The sequence below is a fragment of the Cygnus olor genome, chromosome 1 (genome assembly GCF_009769625.2).
Source record: "Cygnus olor isolate bCygOlo1 chromosome 1, bCygOlo1.pri.v2, whole genome shotgun sequence".
Lineage (NCBI taxonomy): Eukaryota > Metazoa > Chordata > Aves > Anseriformes > Anatidae > Cygnus > Cygnus olor.
The window spans coordinates 45,059,441-45,086,814 of NC_049169.1; the positions used below are offsets into that span (position 1 = coordinate 45,059,441).

Below are 27,374 nucleotides of genomic sequence, written 5' to 3' on the forward strand. Positions count from 1 at the left end.
ACGCACAGCCCCGCGCGGTGCCGGAACGGGCTCCTCAGGGGGGGGTTACACCACCACCCAGCCACCGCCAGGTGGGGACTCGGCGCCGCCATCTTAGGGCAGGCCCGGTGAGCCCGTGGCCGCGCGCCGCGCCGAGCTCTCGCGAGCAGCGGGGCGGTTGCCATGGCAGCGGCAGCGGGGCGGGACGCCCGGGCCCGGCGCGGCCTCGCTCGCCCAGGCCGCCGGGGAAGCGCCGCCCCTGTGCCGGGCCCCGGCCGCGGCCCTGCGGGGAGCCGGCAGCGAGGGGTGCGGGGGTGCGAGGCGGCGGCCGCTCCCCGGGAGCATGTCAGAAGGCCCGGAGCAGCAGCAGGCAAGGGCAGCTCGCGTAGAGGACGGGTACCGAGGGTCCTCCGGCTGCTCCAGAGGTGGCCGGCCCCGCCGCTCCGAGCTCTGCTGTGTCGCGACTGCTGGGCTGCCGCGACGTCGACGACAATTAAAATATTCTGGGCTCTTAAAAGCAGCCGGGTGCTGAACACTCGTAAAGGGCTAAATGGAAGGAAGGCAGTAAATAGCCCCAGTAACAGACCGCTTCTACCTGAAACGCATCACAGAGCGTGCTTGCAAATTAAATGTTAGCCCCCCGCTGGGTGTAGGGCTATGCAAAGCCCTGCCCTAAGCTCCCCAGGAGTTCTGTGCGTACTGCTGACAGCAGTCGTCAGCAAAGTAAAACCTCCTCCATGTTAGTTATATCTGTGCTTTGTTTTGTGAACTGTTTGCAGTTCTTCACCTGTAAAAATCAAGCCCTTGATCAGCTATGGGACTGGCAGAGTTTTAGAAATCACATGTTGTATTTGCAGCTGCAGTAAGTGTAAATGGCAGCAATAAATAAAGCTGAGTATTTTTACCAGCTGTGAAATAGATTGGATGTTAACGACGCTCATATTACAGGAAGGAAATTTGTTTTTTAATTGAATATGGTGTTAATGAAAGGGGGCTAGATTGAAAGAACATGAAATAAACACTGTGTTAAGCACAGAGCAGGGGACAAACACTGTTGTCCCTGTGTTGCCTTGCCAATATGCTTCAAATTTAACCCAGGATAGCTGATTGCTTTTCATGGTCCGTGTGCAGCTTGGATGCAGAGTGGTTCCTGTTTAATTTTTGCCAAGTGTTAAACCTCTGTTTACTGATTATCAGGTTCCTCATTTCCCTGTCCTAGTCATTATTGCTTTGGGATTATTGTGGCATATACCTGCGTTGCCACCAAAAGGACTGTGGGTATTGGTTTCCATTGCCTCTCCTACGCTTATGTTAGCGGACTTGTATGATGAGCTGGATCAGAGGGCTAGCTAATGTAGCTGAAAACCAAACATTTTTGTTTTATGTTACTTTTCTCTTCTACCTTTTCAACCAACAGTACGAATACGAGTACTGCACAAGAGAGGCACTGGGGAAACAGGATAAGTGAAGGCATGTCTCCGGTGAGAGGCAGCCAGGAATAATGGCGCTGTACGTGACTATGCAGACTTGGCCCAATTATTTTTCAAGCCATAAATAAAGTACACCAAAGCAGAGGTAGCTCTTCTATCTGAAAATAAGAAGGAGCAAGCTGTCCTGCTATGGACTTTTGATTTTATGTTAGTATTTTATTTTTTTTTAGGATGAAGACTCCCATAGCTCCTTTGTGGCAGAAGATAGTCAGCAGTGTGCAGTTCTTACAGGTTAGAACCCTTTCAGTTATTTCCCTACATTTTCCCTGTAAGACCACTGTGGGTAAGAAAGGGGAAGGAAAGAGATATTGGTACACATATAACTGTCAAGCTGTAAATTAAATTGGAGCTAGGTCTAGTCACACTTTATGGTTCTTGACCTAGGTGAGTGATTATCTCGGTCCCATCCTGCAGCATGCCTTTGATCACCAAGTACTGATTTGGTATTTTAGTAGCCAGGTATCTGTTAAAGTTAAGAGCTAACTAGAGTTTAAAGATGGGTTCAGCAGTTTTGCTTTTAGTTTATGTATGTTTCACATGTAGTATCATCTATGCTTGGAAACAGATCCTTAAGATGAAGAGCTGTTGTTTGTTATGGTGTTCTTTTGCTTGTTGTGAGGAGAAGTAGTTCTAGAAACCAGATCTAGGCTGATTATTATTTTTTTTCTGGTAAAATAAGTCCTGTGGGTGCTGGTATCTGATTCAGACCCAAAACAAATTTTAAAAAAAAAAAATTTCCATGAAGCCAAACTCCTGTCTTTTGGTCTGTCCAAAGTGGGTCGTAGTAAGGACAGAGGAAAAGCTTTGAAAGGGAATCTTTCATACCTGTGGCAAAGACAAGTAATTAACTTTGGCCAGTGTAGTGGTCAGCACACAGTACCAGTCTGAATCTTCAAATTACTAGGTTTTTATCAAAACCCTTTCTCTGCCTGTCATGTTTTCATTCAAGTGGCTTCTCATGACTTGACAGGGTTCCTTGTGGACAAGTAAAAGCTCCCCCCTCCTCTTCCAAATGTCTCTGGAGATGTACAAAATTCTCGATACCATCAGGTTGTTACCTCTCCTGTCATGCTAGCCAGTGCTATCTCATTATTGAATACACCATGTGATAAGTTTTATAGGAGTAAGCTTTGTTCTGTATTTGTGTAATATTGCACTGTACAGATTTTGGCTTAGGCATTGAGATTGTAGACCTTACCATAACATGCTAGTAATAAAAGCAGTAATAATAACAGGTGCCATCATTTTCTGCAGGAACCCAAGTAAGTTATTTCTTACTACATTGCTCTGTGGTTTAATGAATTAATTCAATGCTACTTTTAAATTCAGTGTGATTTATAGGCTAGAACATTGCATTTACATTTCACTGGGATGTAATTTTATTGTGCCATGCTTAGTTATGTTGATTTCATGTAGATAATCTGTGCAGCCTGTTTCCACTTGAAAGAACAAAAGAGACTGATGTAAGGGGTCTTTCACTTTCTTACAGATTCTGTTTGTGCTGATCTTTTTCCAAGGGCAAAACAGATTCTGCTACCATCTAATTCAGAGGCAGAGGTTCCCCATCTTCAGGAGCTGCCGAATCTGTGTGACTTACCACCTGTAGGTCAGTTTTCCCAGGTGTACTGGCCAAACCAATGTGAAGTCATCAGGGACAGAATTGAGCACATTGGTAAGTTACTGTGGTATGCTCAAAATCTTGCTTGTGGGCAAAGGGGAAGCACACCTTACATATAAATACAGCCAAGAATTTCTTGTTAGTATAACTGAAATCTTAAGAGCGAAATCACTATTAGTTCAGATCTAATTGCTACAGATGAAGAAAGAATAGTAGTGCAGTTAAAATTGTTATGCATATGCTTAACTCACATCCTTCTCCAGCTCCCCTTCCCACTGCTCCTCTAGGTCCTCAGGTCAGTGGTTTCATTCCAGAGGTTTCATTCTGGTGGAGGGGAGGAGTTGCTTGTTGTGAACTGTCAGCCTCTGGAGTCCTTTGCTGGGAGAAATATGATGTTCATATTGATGATATCTTCTTCCTTACTCTGGGAATCAAATGACTTTGGGGGGTCATTTTTATATGTTTGATTGCTGGCTCTTACACCTTTCTCTTTTGTGTTGGTCTGCAGCTCCATGTTAGATCTGAATTTAATATATATGGTATCCTTTACATTTGTTAGATATTATTTCATTGTTCTCTTTGTTGCCCCTAAAATGAGTTTTGTTGAGCTCCAGGTCTGCATTTCTTCAGGTGACAATAGGAGAGTTGTTAATAGGGTCTCCAGTGCCAAACTTGTGCCATGTCTGTTATTGTCCCGTGACAGTACTCCTGTACCACATCCTATATCTCTACTTCTCAAAGCCTCTCCTATTGGACCAGGCTTGTATTTCCCAAAGCCTCTGTCTGCTATTGGACCAGACCTGTATTTCGCACGCTACATAATTCTGTTGGAGTTGCAAATATCTCGATGTGCGCAGAGTAGCTGCTTGTTACTGTTGTCTGTATAAGCCCACAAAATACTACACAAAAATGAACAATAGTAAAGCACATTAGCCATGTACCTGGTGGGTTAGAGAGATTACTGTCACAGCTAAACTAAGGGAAACAAAGCTGCAAACAGACGAAGAAAAGTTCAGACAGATTAAGCCTGACAATCTTCAGCAAAGAGGTCTTGCAAACTCAGTACAAATTGTATGGCCTGTTACTAGCAATGTCCATGCTTTCAGGGTTCTATAACCATAGCCATCGCCATAACCATATATGGTCATATAACCATATATAACCATATGTTATAACCATATATGGTTATATAACCATAAGCATATGAATGCCAACTAATAACTGCTTTTATGCAGTCTGTACAGAAGTCACACTGCAAACCTATTAGGAGATGATGAACACTTGACCAGTTCCTGTGCTTTATAAATACAAACAATTGTGATTTGGAAGTAATCAGTAGAAATCAGAAATGCACAGAGGTGGGACTGAGACATCTATGACTTTATTCTGTTGTCTATGAAAATAGATCCCAATATCTTCAATGGAATGAGATGAGACTGCTGTGAGTATTTCAGGAAGGAAACGCCAACTGTCACAATGTACCATCAGTCAGGGTTCAACAAACAGTTCTTTGACATGCCAGGTGAATGTCCTGCAATTTCCAGGGGGACACTTTATTGTAGCCATGCAGTGTCTCTGTAGTCAGCAATCAGTGACTTCACTCTGTAGTTGGAGCATCTGTTTTCTTAATGGTACCATTAAGAAATGGTACTGCTTATAGGGAGCAGTACAGGAATTCTGAGTAATTGCGGGGCAAACAATCTGTACAAAGAATGAAGATAGGTTTGCATGGCAAAAGTTAGCCCATGCACAGACTGATACATCTTTTTATTTAGAGTTATAGTGGAGATTTGTTCACAGATCAAAAAAATGATGTTCATAAAGGGGGCTCCCTGTTCCCTTATGTGTAACCAGAATAAACAGAGTGAACTGCTTTCCAATGTGTTCTTCATACTGTGAAGATTCTAATACAATCTTCCTGCTCGTAGTTAATCTGTGTATCACTTTTTCAGATTGGATACCCACTACCCCTGAGCCAATGTACACTCCAACAGGTTTGGAGATGATGCCGCCATACCAACCTCCTGACAAAGGCACTGTGGTTTATCTGGGAGAAGAAGGTGAGAACACCCTGAGAAATGTTGCTGTCAGCTGTAGGTAGATGAAGCACCTTCTTTGATGCCAATATTTTATCTTCTTAATGAACCTAATGCAAAGCCTAATGAAATCAATATGATTTTCTGTTGTTTTTTTTAAGCAGTTGGCAATAAATCCTTTTCCTATACACAAGGAATAAAATTAGTTACACAGCAGTCTCATCAGCCATATGTTCTGCTCATGCTGTTAATAAACTCAGAAGACCAGCTCGGTTCAAGTCATTGTTCCCAGTGAATAACAGCATGAAACAGCTAAAACGTGTTGCTTATAAAATATGAGTGGAGAAAGATTACTTAACATCCAACCAAAAAGAGAAAGTAAAAAAGATGAGAGCTGTATAACTGCAGGATCACCACTAAAGTCTGTGTTGGGAGAAATTTTATTATCCTGTCTGCAATAAATGTTTAGCCAAGACTTATAAACAAAACCTGACCAGACTGGATCAGTGCTTGATTACAGGCACCACAGTCTGGCAAGGATTAATTGGACAGAAATGAAGGGGGTTGGTTGCCCTACTCCACCATCACCTGTTGATTAACAGAGGTTTATTTGTTGTTGTTTTTTTTTTCCCCCTGTGTTTACTAAGTTGATACAATTGCCTTGAGTGAACTTGGAGCTTCTGGCGGTTGTTGATTTTGGCCCTGGGCCACTTGTGCATAGATAAGAAGGGATAATAATAGTTTTGCAATTCTAGGATAACTAGCTGTGGCCACAAAATTTTCAGATGTGCAAAACTGAAAGGATGCTGACATCATTCTTGAGGTCAACACGCCTGGTAAAGGCTTGCAATATGCTAAAAAGTACCAGTATTTTGAAACAATTTTTATCTGGAAATTTGCTATTTCTGCAGAATGGGAATATTACCCATCACTAGTAGGTTGCTCCATGTGGTAATCCTCCATCGGAATTAAGTCATACTGCTGACCAGGAAAACTGATAACTGCTGTGTGGCTGGGAAAGAACCTCTGTCCTCTGCAACTAGACCTGCTAACCTATTGTAAGGTACAAGGTGTAGAGGAACACTCTGAATCCCTGCATCCCACCTTCTAAAAACAAGGACAGTGATTTCTGTTACAATTCATTACTTGTCAATCTTTAAAAATGTAACTTCCCACTTTCTGGGACAGAAACCTCCAGGTTGGTAGCTTTGCTATCTAAGCTATATAGCAGTAAACATAGTTTTTAAAACCCTAACATCCTTTGTATGGAGGACATCTGTAGGTAGGGCAGACACCTTACGCAGATTTAAAATGTGAGCGCTACACTTTGACTGGCATGTCATGAGCCATCGCATCCTGAGGGAGGCAGCAGCTGCACTCTCCTGATCCCTACTGAATTTGACTTCAACAGGAGCTGCAATGCAAGGAACTACCTGCTGCTGAGTTCCTGCAGGCCCTCCTAAAATCTGATTTAGGAGAGAAAAAAACAATCCAGTGGTGACCCTCGTGAAAAAAAAAATCAAAATACCATGATAAACAACTCAGATTTTGTTCATGCATTTCACTCTATAGCACTTGTCTGATACAGATGTTTCCACAAACAGTTTCATTGGAATAACTGCTGAAACATTTTTCTGCCTTAATGTTAAGCCTAAACAGGAAGTGGAGGGTAGAGAAATTGTGAATAGATTTCAGCTAAACAGAAAGTAATTATTCAAGTGGGTATCCCAACCAGCAGACTTAACAATTCTTTTAATGAAAAACCCTATGGATCTGTAGTAACTTAAATAACCAAGAACAAAACACAGAATATGACATCCTTTGTGTGATTCAGTGAATGAAAAAATGCCATATAGAAATCTCAGCTTTGCATAACTTCTCTGAGTCATATTGTCAGAGCTCTTCTACAGCTACGGGAGAGTATAGCTCATGCTCTATGGGTCAGGACAGAATCACCAGCACCATGATGCTGAGTTCTGCAGCAGGATCTCTGGGCTCCTGGTTTTCAGCAGAGGAGATGTGTCTTCTTTCTCTTATTTTGTGGGTACAGTTTGGAGGTAGCAAGAAGCTTTGATTACCCCATTTTTCTACAACTTGGTGGCAAAAGTTTTGCCACTACGTAGAGCATCAATACAGAGAAAGCAAAAAAAGCGTTAGAAGTAATTCTTGCCTTGGTTCTGTAAAGAGAGGATCCTTTATCAATAAAATTATGCAAAGAGTATTCTGGAACCTAAATAACTTCCCAGCCAGAAAATTTGCTGTTCTAGCAGTTCTGGTTTTTAATGAACAGGAATGAAGGTTGTAGTAAAAAGCTGAGTTATGCCTCTGTGAGCCTCTCATCTGAAGAACAGTGGAAAAGGTAGCAGAACAGAGCAAAAGGAGATCTGGGCTCAAATTGTATGCTAAATGTGATGTGAAAACATCACTTACAATATGAAACTAACTGCTGCTGGGTCTGGGTCATCTTTTTACTTCTAGGCTAGAAGATTTCAATAGAGATTTAAAAATAAACTGATGGCAACAGTTGTCAGCTACATACTGTTTCTGAGGAGAGAACTTGTCTGTGTGACTGGTAAAAAGACCTGGAGGAGCTGAGTCTTTCGAGTCCTTCCACCTAACTCAGTTGCTTTGCCTAAGTGCAGAATATGAATTGCTCTAAGCTCACACACAGACACACAGGCACCTCCGAGACAGTCAGATTTTAGGCTGGCCAAAATCCATAAAGTTGAGTGGGAATAGGCAACAAAACCTTCCACGTCATTTCTTTTATGCTTATCTAAAGTATGTGTTGAAGCTCAGCTACATGCAGTTGTTTGTTTCTAGAAGGAATTTTCATAAAGTTGCATGTATTCCCTAAAATGGCTCAGGCTGAAACTGAAGACATTTGTTCCACTCCTTCCACTAGCTAACACACACTCCTGCTTCATGTATTCCCGAGTGAGAGGTCTCCACCCCATGAAGCAGGTCCTCCATCAGAAACTGGACAACACGCTCATCTTTGAAGCACGGTTCGAGAGTGGGAATTTGCAGAAGGTGGTTAAAGTGTAAGTTTATAATCTTTCCTCCTTTTATTACAACAGTGTTATTATCTGAGTTGTTATTGCCTGCTGCATGCTACTGGTTTCTGAGCAGGTTATGTTTCTCTGGGTTCGTCATTTGTTTTACACTAACTGAAGAAGCTTCAAAAGTTGTTCCAGGTAGCCTTCACATGAAATTATCTGATAGCCATTTTATAGCACTGAATGATTTCTGTGGGTAATAATCACCCACCAAAATTCACACAGCTTTTCTTCAGCACCTCCTTTTCAAACATCGTGTAAAGAACTTTTTTAGAAGTCCTAGTCATTATTAGAAGTCCTAAGGAAGACAGCAGTTGCATTATTGACACAGTGCAAGTAGGCATCTTTCTCTGGCAGCTTTGTAGACTTTAATATATGACAGTATAAATCTGCGAGATTTGCACCTGGTTCACCACAGGGTATTTCTTCATGGCAGCCTGCATTACTTGACATTGCATCACGCTGCAGTGCTAACCAGCATCATAACTGTTTGCCTTCTTTTGCCTACCAGTAATGACTTTGAGTACCAGCTGACCCTGCGCACCGACCTCTACACGAACAGACACACGCAGTGGTACTACTTCCAAGTCAGCAATACTCAGGCAGGGATGCCGTATCGCTTCACCATTGTCAACTTTACCAAGCGTAACAGCCTGTATAAACATGGTTTGCGGCCACTGTTGTACTCAGAAGTTGATGCTAAGCAGCACAGTGTTGGCTGGCGAAGGACAGGAAATGAAATCAAATATTATAAAAACAATGTGGGCGAAGGTGGACGTCGGTATTTCTCACTCACTTGGACGTTCCAGTTTCCTCATGACAGAGACACCTGCTATTTTGCCCACTGCTATCCTTACACCTACTCCAACCTGCAGGAGTACCTGGTGGACATCTCTAAAGATCCAGTGAGGTCCAAGTTCTGCAAGATTCGTATCTTGTGCCGTTCCCTGGCAGGAAACATAGTGCATGTCTTAACTATCACCAACCCTCCTGAAAGTGGCAACGACACGAAGAGGAAGGCTGTGATACTAACTGCGAGAGTGCATCCAGGAGAAACCAACAGTTCCTGGATAATGAAGGGATTTCTGGATTACATTCTTGGCAATTCAGACAAAGCTCAACGGCTCCGGGACACTTTTGTCTTCAAAGTGGTTCCAATGTTAAATCCAGATGGTGTGATTGTGGGAAATCATCGCTGCTCTTTAACTGGACAGGACTTAAACCGCAAATACAGATCCAAGGTGAAGAAATGTTATCCTTCCATCTGGTATACCCGAAACATGATCAGAAGGTAACCTCATTTTCTTTCCCTCTAAAATAGATTATTTTCCTTTCCAGTGTCTCTCGCTTAGCGTGACTTCTCTGTCACTTATTGTTCTGGTATTATTTATATCTTTGGTGTGTACCCAAGCCTTTCTGACTATTTAGTTTCCCTTCAGTTTTATTTCAGAGTGGGCTATTTTTTTCTCCAGTATTCTGTAGGTTTTTCTGTAACATTTTTTCCCCTTCCTGGTTACAACCTGTATCTCCAAAGTGAGAGTTCTCATCAAAGCATTTTCACCACATTTCTCCCCACTATCCTCTGCCAAGATCTTCTTATCAAAGTCCTAATGTTTCTCTCATTTTCTTTTCTGGCATGAAACCATGTCCCTGAATGAATTTAGGCTGAGAATAGATCCCAGCTGTCTATTTGACAGAAAAGACTGTCAAGTTTGCTGTATGTTTTACTATAAATATGTTTGATTTCTTAGGCAGACCAAAGTCACATAGACATAAATACTCTGGATATAAAATTAAATCTTCAGGTATTAAAGTAAATCTTCAGCTAGAGAACTTAGCTAGTAAATCTTTTTGTTTTAACTTCTGTAACAAACTGACACAAATAGACTCTTGTGGGGAAAAAAAAAAGAGTCAGAATTAGTACATTTAATGCTTTCCATCCAGTGCCAGTTACAGACTGTTTTAAATAAGATCTGTGTTCTTAAAAGTATATATTTCAGCATGTATATCCCTCACTTAAAGGAGATGAGCACTGTCCCTCTTCTTCTTTTCCATGAGAATTTGCCTTTGTCTTACTGTACGAAAACAGCCTGCACATTTAATTACAGTGCTCTGTAATTAAATCAAGTAGGTGTGGTGAAGTGCTTCTGGCCTTCAGATTCAGTCAGCCGAGTCAGACAGATAAATTTATTATTGCTTCCTTCTGAGCTCTTCCATGGATTTCCAACTCCTGCCCAGAGCAGAGCCCCAGGTGACACACTGTAGTGCCATGACATCTTCTGTGTAGGACCCTGCTTCAACAGGAATTGGGCATCAGGGTTGGGGGTTGCTAAACCCCAATATATCCACCTACAGATTTTATTTTAAAAAGCTAGTTTAGTGATAACACACTACAGAGTCTTGGCACATCATAAAAATTGTGACTCCAGCTTGAATAAGGGAAAGAGTATTCACTACATCATTCTGAGCCACTTATATTTATGCTTCAGTCTTGTAATTGTACAACGTGTATTATTCATCATATGTACCACAGCAAAAGAACAGCAGATAAGAACAGCGGGTTTCAGCTGTACAACATGCTGGAGTACACATCTACAGAGGTGGATGCATATAACTGAACCTGAGAGTTAGAGGCTAAAAGAAGGGAAAAGAGAGAAGAGGAGAAAAGACAGGGTGGAAAAAAAACACCATGCAGCCACTGCACAGTAGGAGATTGAAGAAATTATATGCAAATAAATAAATAAATAAAGCTGTGAACACATGATTTTAAAAGATGGTGCCTAGCTCTGGAGTTCATGAAGATAGCTAAGCTGTGAAAGCTTATGAACAGATGGACAAAGATTGCTGATGCATACAGTCATGTCTGTATTTCTGTGCAGTGACAAGTGTTTTATCCTGGAGGAGATGAGCAGTCTGCCTCTAATCTAGCATTCTAAATGTTTATCTTAGCACTCAGAATAGAAAACTCCTACTGATTTCTTGCACTTCAGATTAAACATGAGCTTCAGCGTATCATATTAGCTCAAACTAGTACTTCTGAGGTGGAAAAAAACCCCCGCATGTTAGCAAAGTATTCTGTGTTGTTCCATATTACAGAGTGATGGAGGAACGTGACATTTTTCTGTATTGTGACATCCATGGTCACAACAGAAAACAAAATGTCTTCATGTATGGTTGTGAGAAAGAGCAGCAACCAAAAGCACCGTACTTGCAGCCACGTGCCTTTCCACTCTTGCTGAGCAAGAACTGCCCAGAGAAGGTAAGCAAATGCCAGACCAGAAAATTCTTCACTTGAAATTTCAAACACCAACTATGATCCCTAAGCTTTTTATAAGGGTATCTTATCGGCTTAGAGACCGCACTTCACCTAGTAAAATAATCTTCAGTTGGCTAAAACTGGAAATGTTGGAAAAATGAAATTTTAACTCCTTTGAAGTTCCAGTATCCCAAAATGTGTTGTGCTGAATTGGGTCACAAAGTTTAACATTTTTAAAAGAATCAAAAAAGGAATATCAAAGTAACATTATTTTAACAATTTGAAAAACTAACATTAAACATTATTTATTCATACATAAAGTACAGCTTTGTAATATATAGTAGAACTGAAAACAAACAAGTAAATAAGAAGCTAAAGAAGAAAAAAAAACTCTAGGCTGAAGGCTGAATCTTTTTGAATTGTTTTCTGCTGAGAATTGTGTTAAAATCACCGTGTTTGTGTAAGATATTTCAATTTAAAAAAAAAAGAAAAAAAGAAATTATTAGTATTAAAATACGTAATTTTCCAGCAAAATCTAACTGGAGTAAGCTTCTTTTGAACCAGAAAGGTGGCAAACATTCAATAATAAAACAACACACAAGCTAACCTACTAGATTTCACTGCATACCTGTAGCTAATGCTGTTTTCCTCAGATATCAGTGATAGTAAGGTGGTTGTGAGCTCCAGATCTGTTACATCAAACTGTTGATCTGTTAACTCACGAGAGAACTATTCTGACTTTTTAGTAAATATGCACATTGGTATATAGCAGGATTTGTGGTAACTCATCTGTTCAGTATTCTTATAAGATTTAGAAAGGGTAAATACAGCCATGTAAAAAATAAGCTCAGAAGTCCCAGAAATCCCTAAAGTAAATTAAACTTCTAGTTGAAGGACTATTCTGTTGTTTCATCTATATCTCCATTATACCAGTAATAATAGTGATTGTCCGGAACTATACTGTGCAATATTCAAATAAGGTGAATAGAGTGAAAACACAATTATTTTTCTGGTAGATAGGATATAAAAAAAATTACAGGGTTAAAATGAAATGCTTGCATCCTCCTATTTACTTCAAAGGCTAATAGTGTACCTGTCTTTTGAGTTCTCATTCCCAGACTGCCGTTTCAGAGTACGAAAGAGCAAAGAAGGTACAGGTCGAGTTGTAATGTGGAAGATGGGCATCAACAACAGCTACACTTTGGAAGCCTCTATTTGTGGCTCTAAGTTGGGTGAGACAATTCCCTGTAGCTATTCAGTAGGAATCATCATATAAGACCTTTACTTTTGCTTTTTCAGGGAAAGCGGTAGCTTAAGGTACCAACTCTTGCTGGTGTTCTGTCTTATTGGTTAGAAATGAATGATGATAGAAGATAAGATTTGGATAAAAAAAAAAAAAAAAAAAACCTACAGCATGCACCTGGTGACCTTTCAGGCTGCCACCAGCATTATTACATATCTACCATGAAGCAACAATATTAATGAATTGCAAATTATAAAGTAGTAACTAAAATAGTTGTATGGGAATCAGTTATTGGGAAGAAAATCCTCGATATAAAGAAATATGGTTGGTGCTGAAAGTAATATAATGCATAGTTAATCCACTCTGAGTGGACAGATTTGTCCATATGGGCAGAACAGTGAGTGATCTGTAATGCTATCTGTATAAACTCTGGCAGTCATAGAACTTTCTGGCATTTGTCAGTGATACGTATATGTGAGTTTGCAGTCAGCCACCATCCTGACACACCACAGCTCACAGTCAGCAGGATGACTGACATTTCTATTTCTGACTTGCTCCTATTGATGTTGCAGGCTGGAGACAAAGCACCCATTTTGATATGAAAGACTTAGAGTCAATAGGACAGCGTTTCTGTGATGCTCTCTTGAACTACTCTGTTCATAATGAGGTAAGGAAAATCCCTCCTAGGCCTTTTCTCCTGCCTCTGTTTATCCTACTGTGACAAAACATAATACTTAATAGGGTTACAGTAATAGTAAATTTGATAATAGCTTTCATTAAAGCAGTAAACTAAATAAGTGGTGTGTCTTCTTATTATCTGTGCCTGAAGGAACAAGAGAAAGTAGTGAGACAGCAAATTAAGGTGAAATCTGAAGTCCTCAATTCTGATATATACTGGGATTCCAGGTAACTTAGAACTATAAAGATATACCATAATTTATTGTGTGTTCTCCACACTGTGTAAAGAGTGCCCAAGTAAATGTTAGAAGTGTTATTAACATTAGATTTTTAATATTCACACTTCTTAATTTAACAGTCCTTTGTATATATACAAACCCCATATGCAAACCTTAATGACTGGAAATAGAGCTCTGTATCCACCCAAGGTGGCCCTCCTGAGGAGAAAATAAACTGCGTTGGTGCAGAGCTTGATCTGTTGCACCACTTGAATCATTTTTTTTCCACCTTACATTTTGCAGAGCCATCTAGCCATGATACAAAGTCTCTTGTTTTAGTTTTTTGTATATGTAATTTCACTAACCATGGAAGATGCTAGTGTGATTCCATTTAGCCAAAGGTTATAATTTCAGGGTAATTTAAGGTACAATGACCAAATGATACAGTTCTTAAATATGATCAGCTCCTCCTGTGCCAATACTGACTGTGAGTGACAGTATAATCAGTTGTGGAGGTGATTTGTGTGAGGTGGGTATATATGTGCTGTACCTGTAGCCCTATGGACATTTCTTTGGGAATAAAACTTCAATAGATTTCTTTTCTGGGGAAACATTGATGGGTTGGATCTATCTCATCTAACTTCAGGTGCCCAGGGTATAAAAATTAAGAGATGAGATTCACAACTAGTACTGGAAGTGCTAAATAAAGAGAGACACAAGATCTTAATGGATCCTCAGACAACTAAGTATGTATGTTCTGTATGTTCTCTCTGAACAAAGAGGATGATGTTCTGTGGGAGGATTTAGGAGAGGGGAGGGATAAGGTATGTGAAGTAGAACTAAAAGAAAGCTGTGTAGAAAAAGGAGATGCCAACTCAATAGATCAGATCTCTTCCAATAATCAAGCTTTCTCTAAGATGACACCCACTTTTTGCAGGTTAGCTAGCTGTAGGTTAGCTGTAAAATTAAAATGTGGATCTGGAAGACAGGCATGTAGAAAACATATCTCTACAACTAGAGATACTACGGAAAACACCTGGTAATGGTTGGAATTAATGCTGCAAAATACAGTTTGCAATTACCAAACTCAGAAATTAAACACAACAATGCTCGTCTTTCACAGCAGTCAAACTTCTGACAGCTCAGACACGTGTGATCTTCCTGCACACGGGCAAAAACCAGGCTCTAAGGTATGCTATGAATTTTTCTTGGCTGTTCACATCTCTGACCTGAATGCCACTAGGAAAGAATAACTAGCGTGTAATAGGATCTATTTTGAAGAAGCTTGGGATTCAGTTGGTGAGAATAATAATTAACAAATTAATCAGGTAGCTGATAATTATAAAGCACCCGTATAATCTGTAGAGATAAGGTCCAAATGAACAGTGCAGAACAATACTATTATTAAATAGCTTAACCCAAATTGTCCAAAAGGCGGCGTTTTAGTTTCAAAGAAAGGCAAATATCTACCTTCCAGGTTCTGCCATGCAGACAAGTACGCAGATGTAAGATCAGTGTGAGGAGGACATCAGCTTTTAGTACAAAAAGTATACATTTGTACGCTGATGTCAGCTATACTTTGCAGACACTCAGTTCAGTGTTCAGAAGTTCTCCTCTCATGCATACAGGCACGTTATCATTCTGCTGCTAAGTGCTATCAGCATAAGACTGCCCCATTGCCTATTTCTAATTTGTAGGTAAATCTAGCCCCAGATTTTACAGTGTTGTCCCTGGAAGACAATGTGACATTTTATATTCCTGAAGCATGTATTTACCTGTTTCAGGAAAAAAAAAAAAAACTTTACTTGAATTTTACTTTGTTCTTGTTTACTTTATGTTTATTTCTTTGGTGACTGTGATTGGTATAATACTCAAAATGTTTGCTGCAGATAAGCAAAACAAACTTTTGTGAGTATATTATTTTCTTATCCAACAATAATAGTTCCTGTAAATTGGTACTTCCTGTTTATGTCATAAATACCATAAACAACAGTAAAAGAGGAAACCATAATACCAAGACTGAGTACTTAAGTATGTATAAAACTGAAGTGACACCCTGTAGCACTTTTCAAAACATGCTGATAAGCATTTCAGATAACCGGGCTGGTGGACAAGTTGCATGATTTGGAGTTTTAAATCTAGTTTTAGTTATGACAGATCGAAAGAGAATGCGGTCAGATGTAGCAGTTGTGAGAGTGATTTTGACTTCTAGTGTTTACTCACAGCTTGAAATTTCTGCCCCGTTCCGTTCTACGCAAAAGAACCAAGCAAGAGTTTCCAGTACTGATGTTATGTTATTCCCAGGAGTGTTTTAGTCACAGGATGTCTAACGCGTAGTGAGTTGGGTGAAAAATCTCCTTCACAGCACAGTAACTGATAGCAGAGGGTTAGTGAAAGTACAGAGAGGAGGGGGAAGTATTGAGATAATTTTTTCCTTAATGTACCTTCCATCTTGTTTGTTCTTATAATGCTACCTTTGGAGTTCAGTTTATTCATATGTGAATGATAAATTGGCACATTTCCCAGCACTGGATTGAAAAAAAAATCATGAAAACCTTAGAAAGAAAACGTTAAATGGGCTCTGAAGTTAGCAGCGTTTTCTGATTAGTGCCAAGTATCCTGGGCCTTCTGGTACTTCTCAGGTCTTCATGCTTTCTTGCCCTACCTCTTCTCATCAGGCTGGCAGCAGGCCTATGCTTGTAGGGTATGACAACTTGGGATCTGTGTGAAAAGTGTGCCTAAAACTATGAGCCTTTCCATGACATTGGCTAAAAATAGCCTTGCATGTGTCAAAAGACTCACCATGCCAGTGAGTGGGTTTGATTCCATTTTTTTTCTGATGTCCTTGAGTGCTGTTTCCCTGTGGTCTATACATGGTACATACTAGGCAAGGCATGCGGGTTTGCCTGATGTTCGTCACTAAGCTGTTGGTTGAGCTGGCTGCCACATAAATCTCACATAGTTCATCACTGCTTATTGTAAAATGCCTGTGCATGGTATGCATCCCAGGGATTGCAATTAAAAGCGCTATAGCGAAATTTATCTCAGTGACATGAGAGATGTGGAACCACACTGGATAACTGTGATTTCAGGGACTTTCAAACTCAGAAGAAGTGGAGGGGTGTAACACAGCTTTAGATAACTGAAGCCCAGACAAGCACAGAGAAGACCACTGCAAAAAGTTAGGGTATTGCTTCTCATCATTTAGTTTAGTCTTTAAACCTGGTAGACTTGCTTTGTAATATACATAAAAGAAACATCCAAGAACAAAGAAAGACGGGTGCATTCCTAGAAACACAGAACCTTCACAAGAACGTTTAGTAAAGCTTACTTGCTTCGGAGTCTGTACTCAGGCTAAACAATGTCATTCAGCTGCCATTGGCTATGCCTGCCAATACCTAGTATATATTGCAAAACTGTTGGCTAAGTGGACCTTCACTAGGTCCACTTCTGTAATTTCTGTACTGAAGCAGGCAAAGACTAATGTCTCATGTAATGAATTAAAGCACTTTTGTTGTATGTGTAATAGGAGCAAAACACATCAAACTAACACTATAACAACAGTAAGATGCTGTCAGAAAGTAAAATTTTATCAAATGAGTTTGAATGAACAGTACGTCACAATTCGTGCAAGAAATTTCTTACTTTTTTCCTTCCCTTGATTATGCATGTTTTGCCTTATGGATCTTCTTCAGTGACTAATTTAAGGTTATTAGATCAAAAAGACTTGCAGAAATTTCCATTGCTGTTCTTGATGGATTTCCTGTAGAAGTACTTAAAGGCATTTGAGAAAGGTGAATAATGGAATATCACAGATACAGTAGAAATTTGACAAAATTTCATGCTGGAGCTGTACATAGCCCTCAATTGCACTCTGTTAGTGTTCAGCCTAGAAAACTTTGTGGCCTTTATATGTAAAATAGGAGCACTGTTATTGTGTCCTAGAGAAAGCAAACTGTCATTTGGAAAGAATTTTAATATTTTGATGGGTAATATTCTTTTTATGTACATACACATTATAATGCTGGCTGCTTTATGAATGTTTTCATTGGTTCAATGATAGACCAGTGCTTCCCAAGCTTTTTGTATTTTGTGCCAGTCTTTCTTTTCAGAAGGCCCAGCATTGGAAAAGCAGAGCAGTGGCAATTAATACTACTGAGAAACCCTGCCTCTCCAGGTTCCCAGACTAAAAATAAACCTCCCAAATTGAGGAGGAAGTGAGGTCCCTTGTCAGTATGACATGTTTGTGTCCAGGTTCATAAATATTTGCTGAGCAGAACAGCATAAGGAATTCAATCTTGAGAAGCTTGCTTACATATGTTCCTTCTGGCATTGTGATTATCATGTTTATTTACAACTTTTTTTTTTTCATAACTATAATATACCCCAATTAATCAAAATGGTTGCATACTATTTTATGTGCAGAAAGAAAACAAAACATCAGGAGATCATTTTAACGGTATTGCTAAGGACAGAAGTCATGAAAGCAAAAATGTGAGTATTTTTCATCCCAGTGGAAACTTGTTGTGTTGTTTTTTGATCAGAGACCAATGATATATGACACTTCAACCACTGTAACTCTGGATGAACAATTTTGTCACCAGAAGTCACTGATACAGAACAGCCATCGCTCTTTACTGACAATTGTATCTAGTTTATGCCACAGATACGGAAGTATTAGCATCAACAAGTCTGAGGCAGGAAAAATAGTATAATTCTCTCATGAATGTATTATTTGATACATTTAGATCTCTCTGTCAAGAAATATGCCTTGGAGATGGAGACTATACCAGCTTCCCTTCAGTCTCCAAAACTGCTAGTATATCACTCCCTCGGCTGGACCACTATCACTCCTAATCTTGTTGAACACAATTTTTGCCAAGTCCATTAAAACATTTTCTATTGTGGTTTCCTGTCTATCTAATAAAGTGCTGTAAAGAGAAAAGAAAGGGAAAGGTAATTCTAGGAAAACAGGCAATAGATTTTCTAATTAACTTTGGGATTATTACCAAGCCCCAGGTCTGAAATACTTGTGTTTGCATTATTCATAAACTGTGTCGTGTCCCTTCATACCATTCAGATGTGGTACTCGGCATGTCTTAGCTGGTCTAGCTACTACCCCATGGGAATAATTTTATTAAAGTGTCGATGCCAGGATAATTGGTATATGATCTAATCTTTTTTGAACATATCACCTCTCCATTATTGTTGTTCAGCATTGTACGTAACTATTTAGAAAATGTGGGCCTTGTTATAGTTGACGAACACCTAAAAATTCTAGGTGGAAACAATGGAGTCAAATGTTTTGTTCCTACTTTCACTAAAAGGAATTTAACTTTTTTTTTTTTTAAATGCTGAGCATCCAAAAACTTGAAATGTGAACACAAGTTGCTGAGTTTTCAAGCTTTTGGAAATCAGTCCAAATATTGAATTACTAGAAAAAGCCTATTGCATATTAACTCTTTTCCCACTAATTATTGAACCCTTACCAAACTTTTCCTGTCCTAACTTAGTTGTATACTCCCTGAACAAGCCATAAAGAGGCTGACTTATTAGTAATACATTTTTCTCATTAATTCTTTTGGTGCTTGTTAATAATTTGCTTATGTTTCTCTTGTGTCTCACAGATGCCAGGCACTGAAACTCAACATAAGATATTTCAGGAATCTGACCCAGTAGAAAAAGGTAAACATTATCTGTTGTGTTTTTTTTTTTTAATTCTTAAAATCTTAATTAGTCTTTTTTTTTTTTTTCTATAATCCTAAACTCCAGAAAAGTGAGCGTTCCAAGAAAGATAAATACAGAGTTCATTGGCTGGAATTTCACTCAGTCCCTGCAGTTGGAAGAGCCAATTTTTCTTTCCTTTAAACTGTCTTCAGATAATTATATTTGGCTTTACTGTTTGGGAACAGTCTCATTGGAGAAAAACTGAACTTGAGGCAACTTCCAGAGAACTGAACAAATAAATAATACTACTGTTGCCAATAGGAGACACACATTTGTAATAATGTGCTGATTTGGAACAGAGAAACTAGAAGAGAAAACATTTGTTGCAGTAATGCTCCAGACTAAATCAAAGTTGTTTTTTTTTTAAAAAAAAATCTTCATTCCCAAGAACAGTGTAAGATACTTCATATACTCAACAGTACATCCAATCATTGAAACATTTTGATTTTGGTTTTGCTTCTGTCTTTTGTCATAAACAAAACTGTTCTGAGATGTCACTACAATAAAATAAAAAATAAAAAAAAGACACTTTTAAGTAAATGCACGTTTTTTATTCATTAAATATGCCTTGGTACGTAAAAACCTAAATATATTAACTAAATACAATTGGAAGCCCAGAAGGACCCAGTATAAATTAGAAGTGTAAAATTAATGAGAGATGTTAGAAACATGAGAAAAATATAGCTGGTAAATCTGAGTTTAATGTGAAAATTTTCTTAAAGATCAAGAAAAAAGATCATTTTAACAACGGGAGGACTGCATTGCTAGAGATATTGCTCAAAGCAAATGATAAAGCTGTTAAAGATGCTGAGAAGAGAGGCATGTTTAATAAATCCCACATGCAGTATTTGAAAACAGGAAAGCTGATACACATGAGAAGAATGAGGTACCTTCCTGTCAGTCTGTTACAAAGGAACACATCGAACAAACTTTCCTGGAATATCCTAAAAGCTTTTATGTAGCTTTTATTCAATCCGATAATTTAAGGATAGGGTTTGGTAGAGGTTTTGGTGGGGTTTTCATTGAAAATGTTGCTGTGGACAGAGTATTGGAAAACAATGACATTTGTTATGCTTAATGTCATGCTTCAGGGATTCACAGTTACCCAAAGAGCCAAGAAACAGCCCACCATCAAGTACTTAGAGATATACAAAACAAGTTAATCTGTGAAGAAAGTAGCAAAGTAGAAATGCCCTGAACAGGAGGCTGCCTGTCCTCACTCCACATTGCCATGTCAGCATTTATTGATTTTAGTCTTTTTTAATTTATTCCAACAAACGTCTCTGAGCAGTGTTAATTACAGCGTCATGGTACTTCTTTTCTCCTAATTCTTACAGCTCATGTTATTGGCAGATAATACATTTCTCTCCAGTTCTGACCTCTCCTACAGTTAAACAAGAAGTACTCTTGTACCTTGGGGGTGTTTAAGGAAAGGTTGGACATGGTGCTTAGGGACATGGTTTAGTGGGTGACATTGGTGGTAGGGGGATGGTTGGACCAGATGATCTTGGAGGTCTTTTCCAACCTTAATGATTTTGTTATTCTATGATAATTATCACGCTTTGGAAGCTGAAAATCTAACAATGTCATACTGTAGCAGTACGTTTTGGCAATAACTTTGTGCTTGTTTCTAAATTCCTGCCTCATGTTTTTTCACACATACAGCCAGAACTATTCTATTTTATGACTACTTTGTTTTTGTCTTGAAGAACTTAACCAGGAAAAAAAAAAAGTACTCTGGTAGCTGGAAAACTAATCGATAAATACTTGGTTTGTGAAAGGGTTTCTAGGAAGGTGACACGTGAGCCACCTGTGGTATGGAGGGAGAGAGGAAGTAAAAAGTGACTCCCTCTCTGAGCCTCTAAGTTTGGGCACAAATAATTGCATTAATAATTGACTTCTGGAATAGGCAGTGTCCGTTCTGTTAAGTATATTTAAATATTATAGCTATCAGGGCTTGCCTGGAAAGAGGAGACTGATAAAGAACTTGTGTACTGACTAATGTTTTTGCAGTCTTGGGAGACTTTCTTCCCCAGCTGCAGCTGTGTTCCTAGCTGTTGTGTAGCATGCCCAAGGGTAAAAATAAAACATATCACATGCTTCTAGGCTTTCCTGGAACTGGCCTTACTTAGAAGAGAAGAAGAAAAAATCTTGGCTCTTACTACTTTGTTATTGTGTTTTTAGATCTGAACTGAAGTACTGTCTCACAGCCTGTAAAACACATCTCAGAATCTTTTTCTCCCTCCTACTGTTCTTCAAGAAATGTTATATTGGCAGGGTGCAAAGTGAAGGCAGGTGCTCTACGTGTACCTGAGAGGAAACAATTTCTAGCCTAAAGGTCGCTGTGACTCAGGTACTTTCATCCCACCTGCTCTGGACCCCCGTTCAGCTGCTGCCTAAACGCAGTGGCACCACCACGCTGGAGGCTGCAACACTGCTTTCAGCTTCCCAGGGTACTGGGACTCTGGCACTTCTCATGCCCCAGAGCACCTTGTTCTTACACAGCCAGCTATCCTGCAGTGAACACCAGCAGATAAACTGCTCATGAACATATATCACCTGTGAAATTTAACTGGATGACACCACCTCTTCTGTCCCACTCCCACCCGTGTTGCTTGACCAGTGTGGTTCAACATAGTACTCATGCTCTGGAGATGTCTGTTATGGCTCTGCCAGAGTGAACCCCACACACAGTGCAACCATGTGCATCACTTCCAGAAGCGAATGGGTAGCTGTCAGCCTCTCCAGTAGCCTGGCAATTAGGGTGTTTACCAGTAAGAAGGACAGCTGTTATTTTTTTCTTCAGTTCAATGGATTCAAACATGCATCTGCCACTTCCCTGTGGTACTCTCTAAGCCCCGCTCTCTCCAGGTGTGGATTTCCTTTATTCTCTCCTGGTTCAATAGAGCATCTACACTTATTGAGATTGACCCAGAGAGTCATGCAGTCAGTAAAAGAGAAACACAAAAGAACACAGGATGCTGCAGGACTTGCCAGCCTAGCTCCAGCCTCCACATAATCCCTGCTCTGAAGACTGGTCCAGTGCCATTTGAATGTCCCACTGCCTTGGAGCAGAGACAAGGACTGAGGACGTGCTCTTGAGCAGAGCTGCATGCTTACCAAAACAAGACCATCTTGTTGCCTTTGGCACCTTCACTTCCTGACTTACAGTTTAATGGATAGTAGAAGAGTTTCACTGGGAGTTGTACAGAGTGTTTCTATCTCAAAATAGCCTTTGTTTGTCAATAGACAAAGAATTGGATGTGGGGATCTGAGTTGGAATCGGCTCGATACAAAGGAAGTCCTAATCTCCCCAACTGGCTATCCTCAGTCTGTATTTTAGTCATCTGGCTTGATGTCCAAAGATGTCTGCTTACTGTAACTCCACTTATTGCAAATCTTACTAGCCTCAGCCAGTCACTGAGTCTGAACTGGCTGAGACAAAATTTGGATGTTTCATTGTGTTGTTATTTTTCTGAGATATGACATGCAGTTTCAATATTTTTATTTTTTCTACTGTTTACAGTAAAATTGCCAATTACAGCCTCTGCCAAACAAGTAGGAAAGGATTTCAGGTAGGAGAGTACTATATTTTACAAACTTCTAGCATTTTTTCACGAAGCAAGAGGGAGAGAATGGTCCCAGCCTGTTTTCTCTCAGACTCCAGTCTCTTCCTTTTTTATACTCCTCTGACATTGTGCATCTTTTTTTTTTTATTCACTCACAAACTAAGACAGGTGTCCTTGGCCACTTCATCCCATGGTGGAGAGTGCAGTGAATGGCAATGTTAGACATTCAGAGAATCCTTCTTCCTCTAGCCCATCTAGAGCACCAGACTCCCTCCTTCGGTACATGGTCCCCCTTTCCCCAGCTTTGCTGGACTCACAGGGGCACAGGCACTGATCTGGTGCTTTACTTGAGGAAGGGATGATTGCTGCTGCCCTGGGAGGAAGGGAGAGCATAGAGCTATTCTGTTAGTTAGAAGCAGTGAGAAAACAAAGGCCTAGCATGACTAGGTGACACAGATAGTCCAAAAGGGATATGTACTGGTTTTATTATGGTTTGCTATCTGATGCACTTAAAACCACAATATTGTCATGGTGCTGGTGCATAGGTCATTACCAGTGCATTCCCTTTGCTTCTAGGTTCTGGTGATTTGGCAATGAAACGTGAAGGCGATACTCTCATAGGGACATGTAAGACCCTGTGGCAGTAAGACTGGCAGTGTTGACTACTTTCATAAATACCCACCTACTGATAGGATAAAATGTTCTGTGTCTTGCTTAGTGTACACTTAGCTGTTGTTGGGCAACAGAAAAAAGTGGAATTAACTAGCTAGTTAGATGGCAGCAGATCCTGCCACAAACACCTTGTGGAAGAAGGTGTATTAATTTGTTCACACTAAATAATTCACACTCCTGCTTTGCACCTTACAGCTCAGACTTTTTACACAAACTTGAAAATAGTAGGCTTTCTCCTAATAATAGAGAAAAGGAGTGTCTCCAGTATCTTTCTTTACTTCTACAATGGTAAAGTAACCCTCTGCTGCTTCCACGATGGGTACTTCTCTCTGGCTCAGAAGGGGTAGTGGTATAGTGGCTACATGATGCTGACACTAGTCTCCTTAAGGTATTGTGATGAAATTGTGGTTCTGTGAAGTTTGAAATACAGTAAGTTACTTTTTTTTTTCTCATATGATTCTTAGGAAATGCTTCAGACCAAAGTAGTGGGAATTTTAACTGTAATGATTTTCCCTTCTAGGCAGTCATCTTTATGTATATCTTGTCATGAATTTGTATATAGATAAAATATTTTCTGTCCTGACCTCTGTGTGTTTTAGCCCAGAGAGACTCACCCATGATGCTGAAGGCAATTGTAGAAAGACATCTGTGCCACAGAAGTCAGGAAAAAGTGTGTGCCCTGATATAATCCTATCCACAAGAGAAAGTTTCCATTCATCCAGCTTTAATCTGATTTCCCAGAAGACAAAGAAACACGATGGCAGAAGTGTCTCCAGCTCTTCAGAGAAGACATTTCAATATTTAAAAGGTTTCTCAGCTATTGTTATATTCTAAAAACACCAATTAGAATTTAGTTCTGTTAGGTGGGTTTCCTAGTCTAGCTATCTCAAGATACTGAAAGCTTTAAGACAGATGGTAGTAGGCAGCAATAGTGCTGGAAAACTACATGCAGCTGACACTACAGAGGACATCAGAATAGGTTTTATGGAGCTTCCTAGCTGAGACACTAAAGGTCCAGAAGCTCTTTAGCCTCTTTGTGAACACCTCATGGAAAAGTGCTTGAAAAATCTCAGCCTAATAATGAAGTATAATGCCTTTGATCCTGCACTTCTATCCTTCTGCAGTGACTGGTGGGAGAGGCTCTAGCCATCAGTTCACAGCTAGTCTTATGTATCAGCATGCCATAAAAGGATGTATGATCTGATTATGTGAAATGTGGGAAATAACCTTTTCATGTGAGTCAGTAGAATATCATAATGCTGGATCAGTAGACACAGGTCTTGTGCCTATGGCTGAAATTTCCATATTTTAGTACTAGCTTTTGAATTATGCCGTGGCTGTCCTTTAGTAAAGGAAATGTTTGTGCCACAGTACGGCAGCTTCATGTGAAGGAAACCAAAGTCATGTGCTTTTTTTCCACTAAGTAGTAACTCATTAGCAGTTGATATGGGTTTGGTTTTTCCTCCTCTTTGGCTCAGGTCATGATCGTAGTGCAAAGAGCAATTCCAAAAAAGAAGAAAGGAAAATGGAGAGTCTCCCTTTAAAGCCCACAAGACTCAGGAAAAACAGGACAGCAAGCCAAGATGTAAATTTTAGGAAGAGTAAATCCTGCCAGGCACAAAACACGTTGCAGTTCTCTCTGCCCTTACTGCCTCAAGCAAAGAATAGTCAACCTGCTGCAAAATATCGGGATGTGTATTGGAGTCCCAGTTCTTCAGCCAGTGAAGGCCCATGAAAGAGTGTCATCCATCTGGTTTGCTTAAACAATTCCTAAAACAAAGTAACATTTATCTTAAACAATACATACTGTTTCTGTATGGTGGACCCCACTTGCAGAAGGAACTGTGTGAATAGCTAAGTGACCCCTCACCCCACCACCCCTTCTTTTTTTTTTTTTTCCCTTCTTTAACTCTATTTGGAAGTTTTCCTAATATTCACCAGGAGAGTGATTATTCACCAAGCAGCAGAAGCCACCATCCCCTGATCATAGTGGAAAAATTGGAGTCATAAGCCATGAAAATCATTTCCCCTTTCACCAGCAAACCAAATAAATTTTACACACAGAAAAATCTGACATAAAATCAGTACACAAATCATGGAACTCCTTGCTAAAGGATGTGGATGCAAAAACGGATTCAGTTGGACATGTACCTTAAAGATAGACCACTGAGAATTTTTAAATAGGCAAGCCACATATGGCTTGGGAAATGTCCTCAGCTGACAAGAGCAAGAACCTAGGAGAGTACTTGGAAAAAGTATATGTTTGTTCCGTTCCTACTCTCCACTGGGCATCCACACAGAGTCATCTTGGAGACAGAGTACTGTGATAGGTGGCCCCTTGGTCTAAACCAGTATGACTATTTGTTACAGTCATACGCCTGCATAGTTTGTGTCATCTGGGGGGGGTATAGTACTGTACGGACATCTGAGAAAATGAAATAAGATTAAAAATTTGGTTCTTTAAACAGGTACTGGATTTTGTCATCTTTAAGTTTTGTAGCACTCAGGATTGTCCATTAAGTGATTCAGTAGGCTCCCTCACTCTGCCTTGTCTCTGTCTCTACAGCATACTCCATTTTATTGCAAAAATTATAACCTATTGCTGCAAAATCAGTCATCACATTTTTAGCATTTGAGAGGAGACAGGCTAAAATTGCCAGTAATAAATAAATAAATAAATAAAATTCTTTTTTTCTCTGCAAAGAGAAAGAATTGGCCAAATACTTAAAATGCCAGGTGCCTTAGACACGTAGAAGAACCTTACGCTGTAGCCGTTGAGCCGTGTTGCTGTGGTGGTTCTAACGCAGGTGGAAGTGTAGGGTGTGAAGTATACACAGGATGCGAGTGCACTCCAACCTTTCTTCTCACCAGCCTAAGAACTCCCACAGGAATCTTCCAGGTCCGTCACAATGGGGTGATATAGTTATATATGGGCATCTATAGCTGAGAGGTTTTTTGAAACAGTAGAGGGAACACAGTTGTTCTGTGGAAATTTCCTCAGGAATGAGGACCAGGGTCATGACCAGCTTCTGGGAAGCTAGTCTAGTAGCTTACTTTTAAAGCAGCAAGCTAAAGTAAGCAAAACACATTTGAAAGTCCCAGCTCACCCATGCTTTGCTTGTGATTGCTAATGTTACTGTAAATGCTGACTGTGTTGCTGCCTGTGCTTTAACTCCACCATGAGAAACCCAGAGCTGCAGCGCAGTTCATTCCGCTGTAAAGCCACGTGAACCTCTACTGAATGCACACATGCAGACATTTCTATTTCAGGATACAATTCCAGGGAGAAACAGTTGCACGGGAATTTGGTGGAAGTCCGCTCCTGGGAAGTGCTCTCCTTTCCCAGCCACAGGCACCAGGCTCCAGCACACCGTCTGATCTCTCCTACCCCCAGTCACGTAGAAGTAGAAGCCCTCCTCTCTCTCCGTGACAGAGATGAGAAGGGGATCCGCAGCCCCCCGAGGAGGACAGTGGCTCCAGGGGAAGTGCTGCGGCATGACAGGCATGGCCTGGCTAGCTGAGGGAGCAGGCCCACTCTGGCAGTCATCCCGATCGCCCCAGCAAACAGGAGCCCAACACAAAGCGAGGATGTTTGTGAAGGAGCTGCTTGTGCCTTCGCTGCCCATGGCAGCAAAACAGCAACCTCCCTGCAGGTGTTGAGGTCAGCAAAAGAGCTGTCTGGCCTCCAGACCCAAACCATTCGCCCTTTTCCTTCCTGAGTGGCTGAAAAGTGGCATGAGGCCAAGTGGTGTGACTGCCCCGCTTGAGAGCACAAGCATACCTCCTGCAGTGCATGTGTCCCCACTGGAGCAGAGGTCTCGCCTCAGTG

At 40.3% G+C, this 27,374-nt stretch overlaps 1 protein-coding gene across 4 annotated transcripts; it reads left to right on the forward strand.

Annotated features, from left to right (window-relative positions):
- The first annotated feature begins 233 nt into the window (after positions 1-233).
- On the forward strand, positions 234-26,014 carry AGBL3 (AGBL carboxypeptidase 3). Of its 4 annotated transcripts, none has more exons than XM_040555958.1 (16): positions 234-349; positions 1,640-1,700; positions 2,959-3,141; positions 5,040-5,147; positions 8,029-8,167; positions 8,619-9,473; positions 11,279-11,441; positions 12,544-12,670; positions 13,254-13,348; positions 13,511-13,587; positions 14,701-14,767; positions 18,003-18,071; positions 19,205-19,262; positions 22,831-22,879; positions 24,145-24,353; positions 25,018-26,014. In XM_040555958.1, the coding sequence occupies exons 1-16, from the start codon at positions 323-325 to the stop codon at positions 25,278-25,280; spliced, it is 2,550 nt and encodes an 849-aa protein (XP_040411892.1). In that variant the 5' UTR covers positions 234-322; the 3' UTR covers positions 25,281-26,014. The 4 variants fall into 4 exon arrangements, with proteins under 4 accessions (XP_040411892.1, XP_040411900.1, XP_040411909.1 ...); XM_040555966.1 differs by having other exon boundaries at positions 236-349; positions 8,694-9,473; XM_040555975.1 differs by lacking the exon at positions 234-349 and having other exon boundaries at positions 1,638-1,700; positions 2,987-3,141.
- The last annotated feature ends 1,360 nt before the right edge of the window (positions 26,015-27,374 follow it).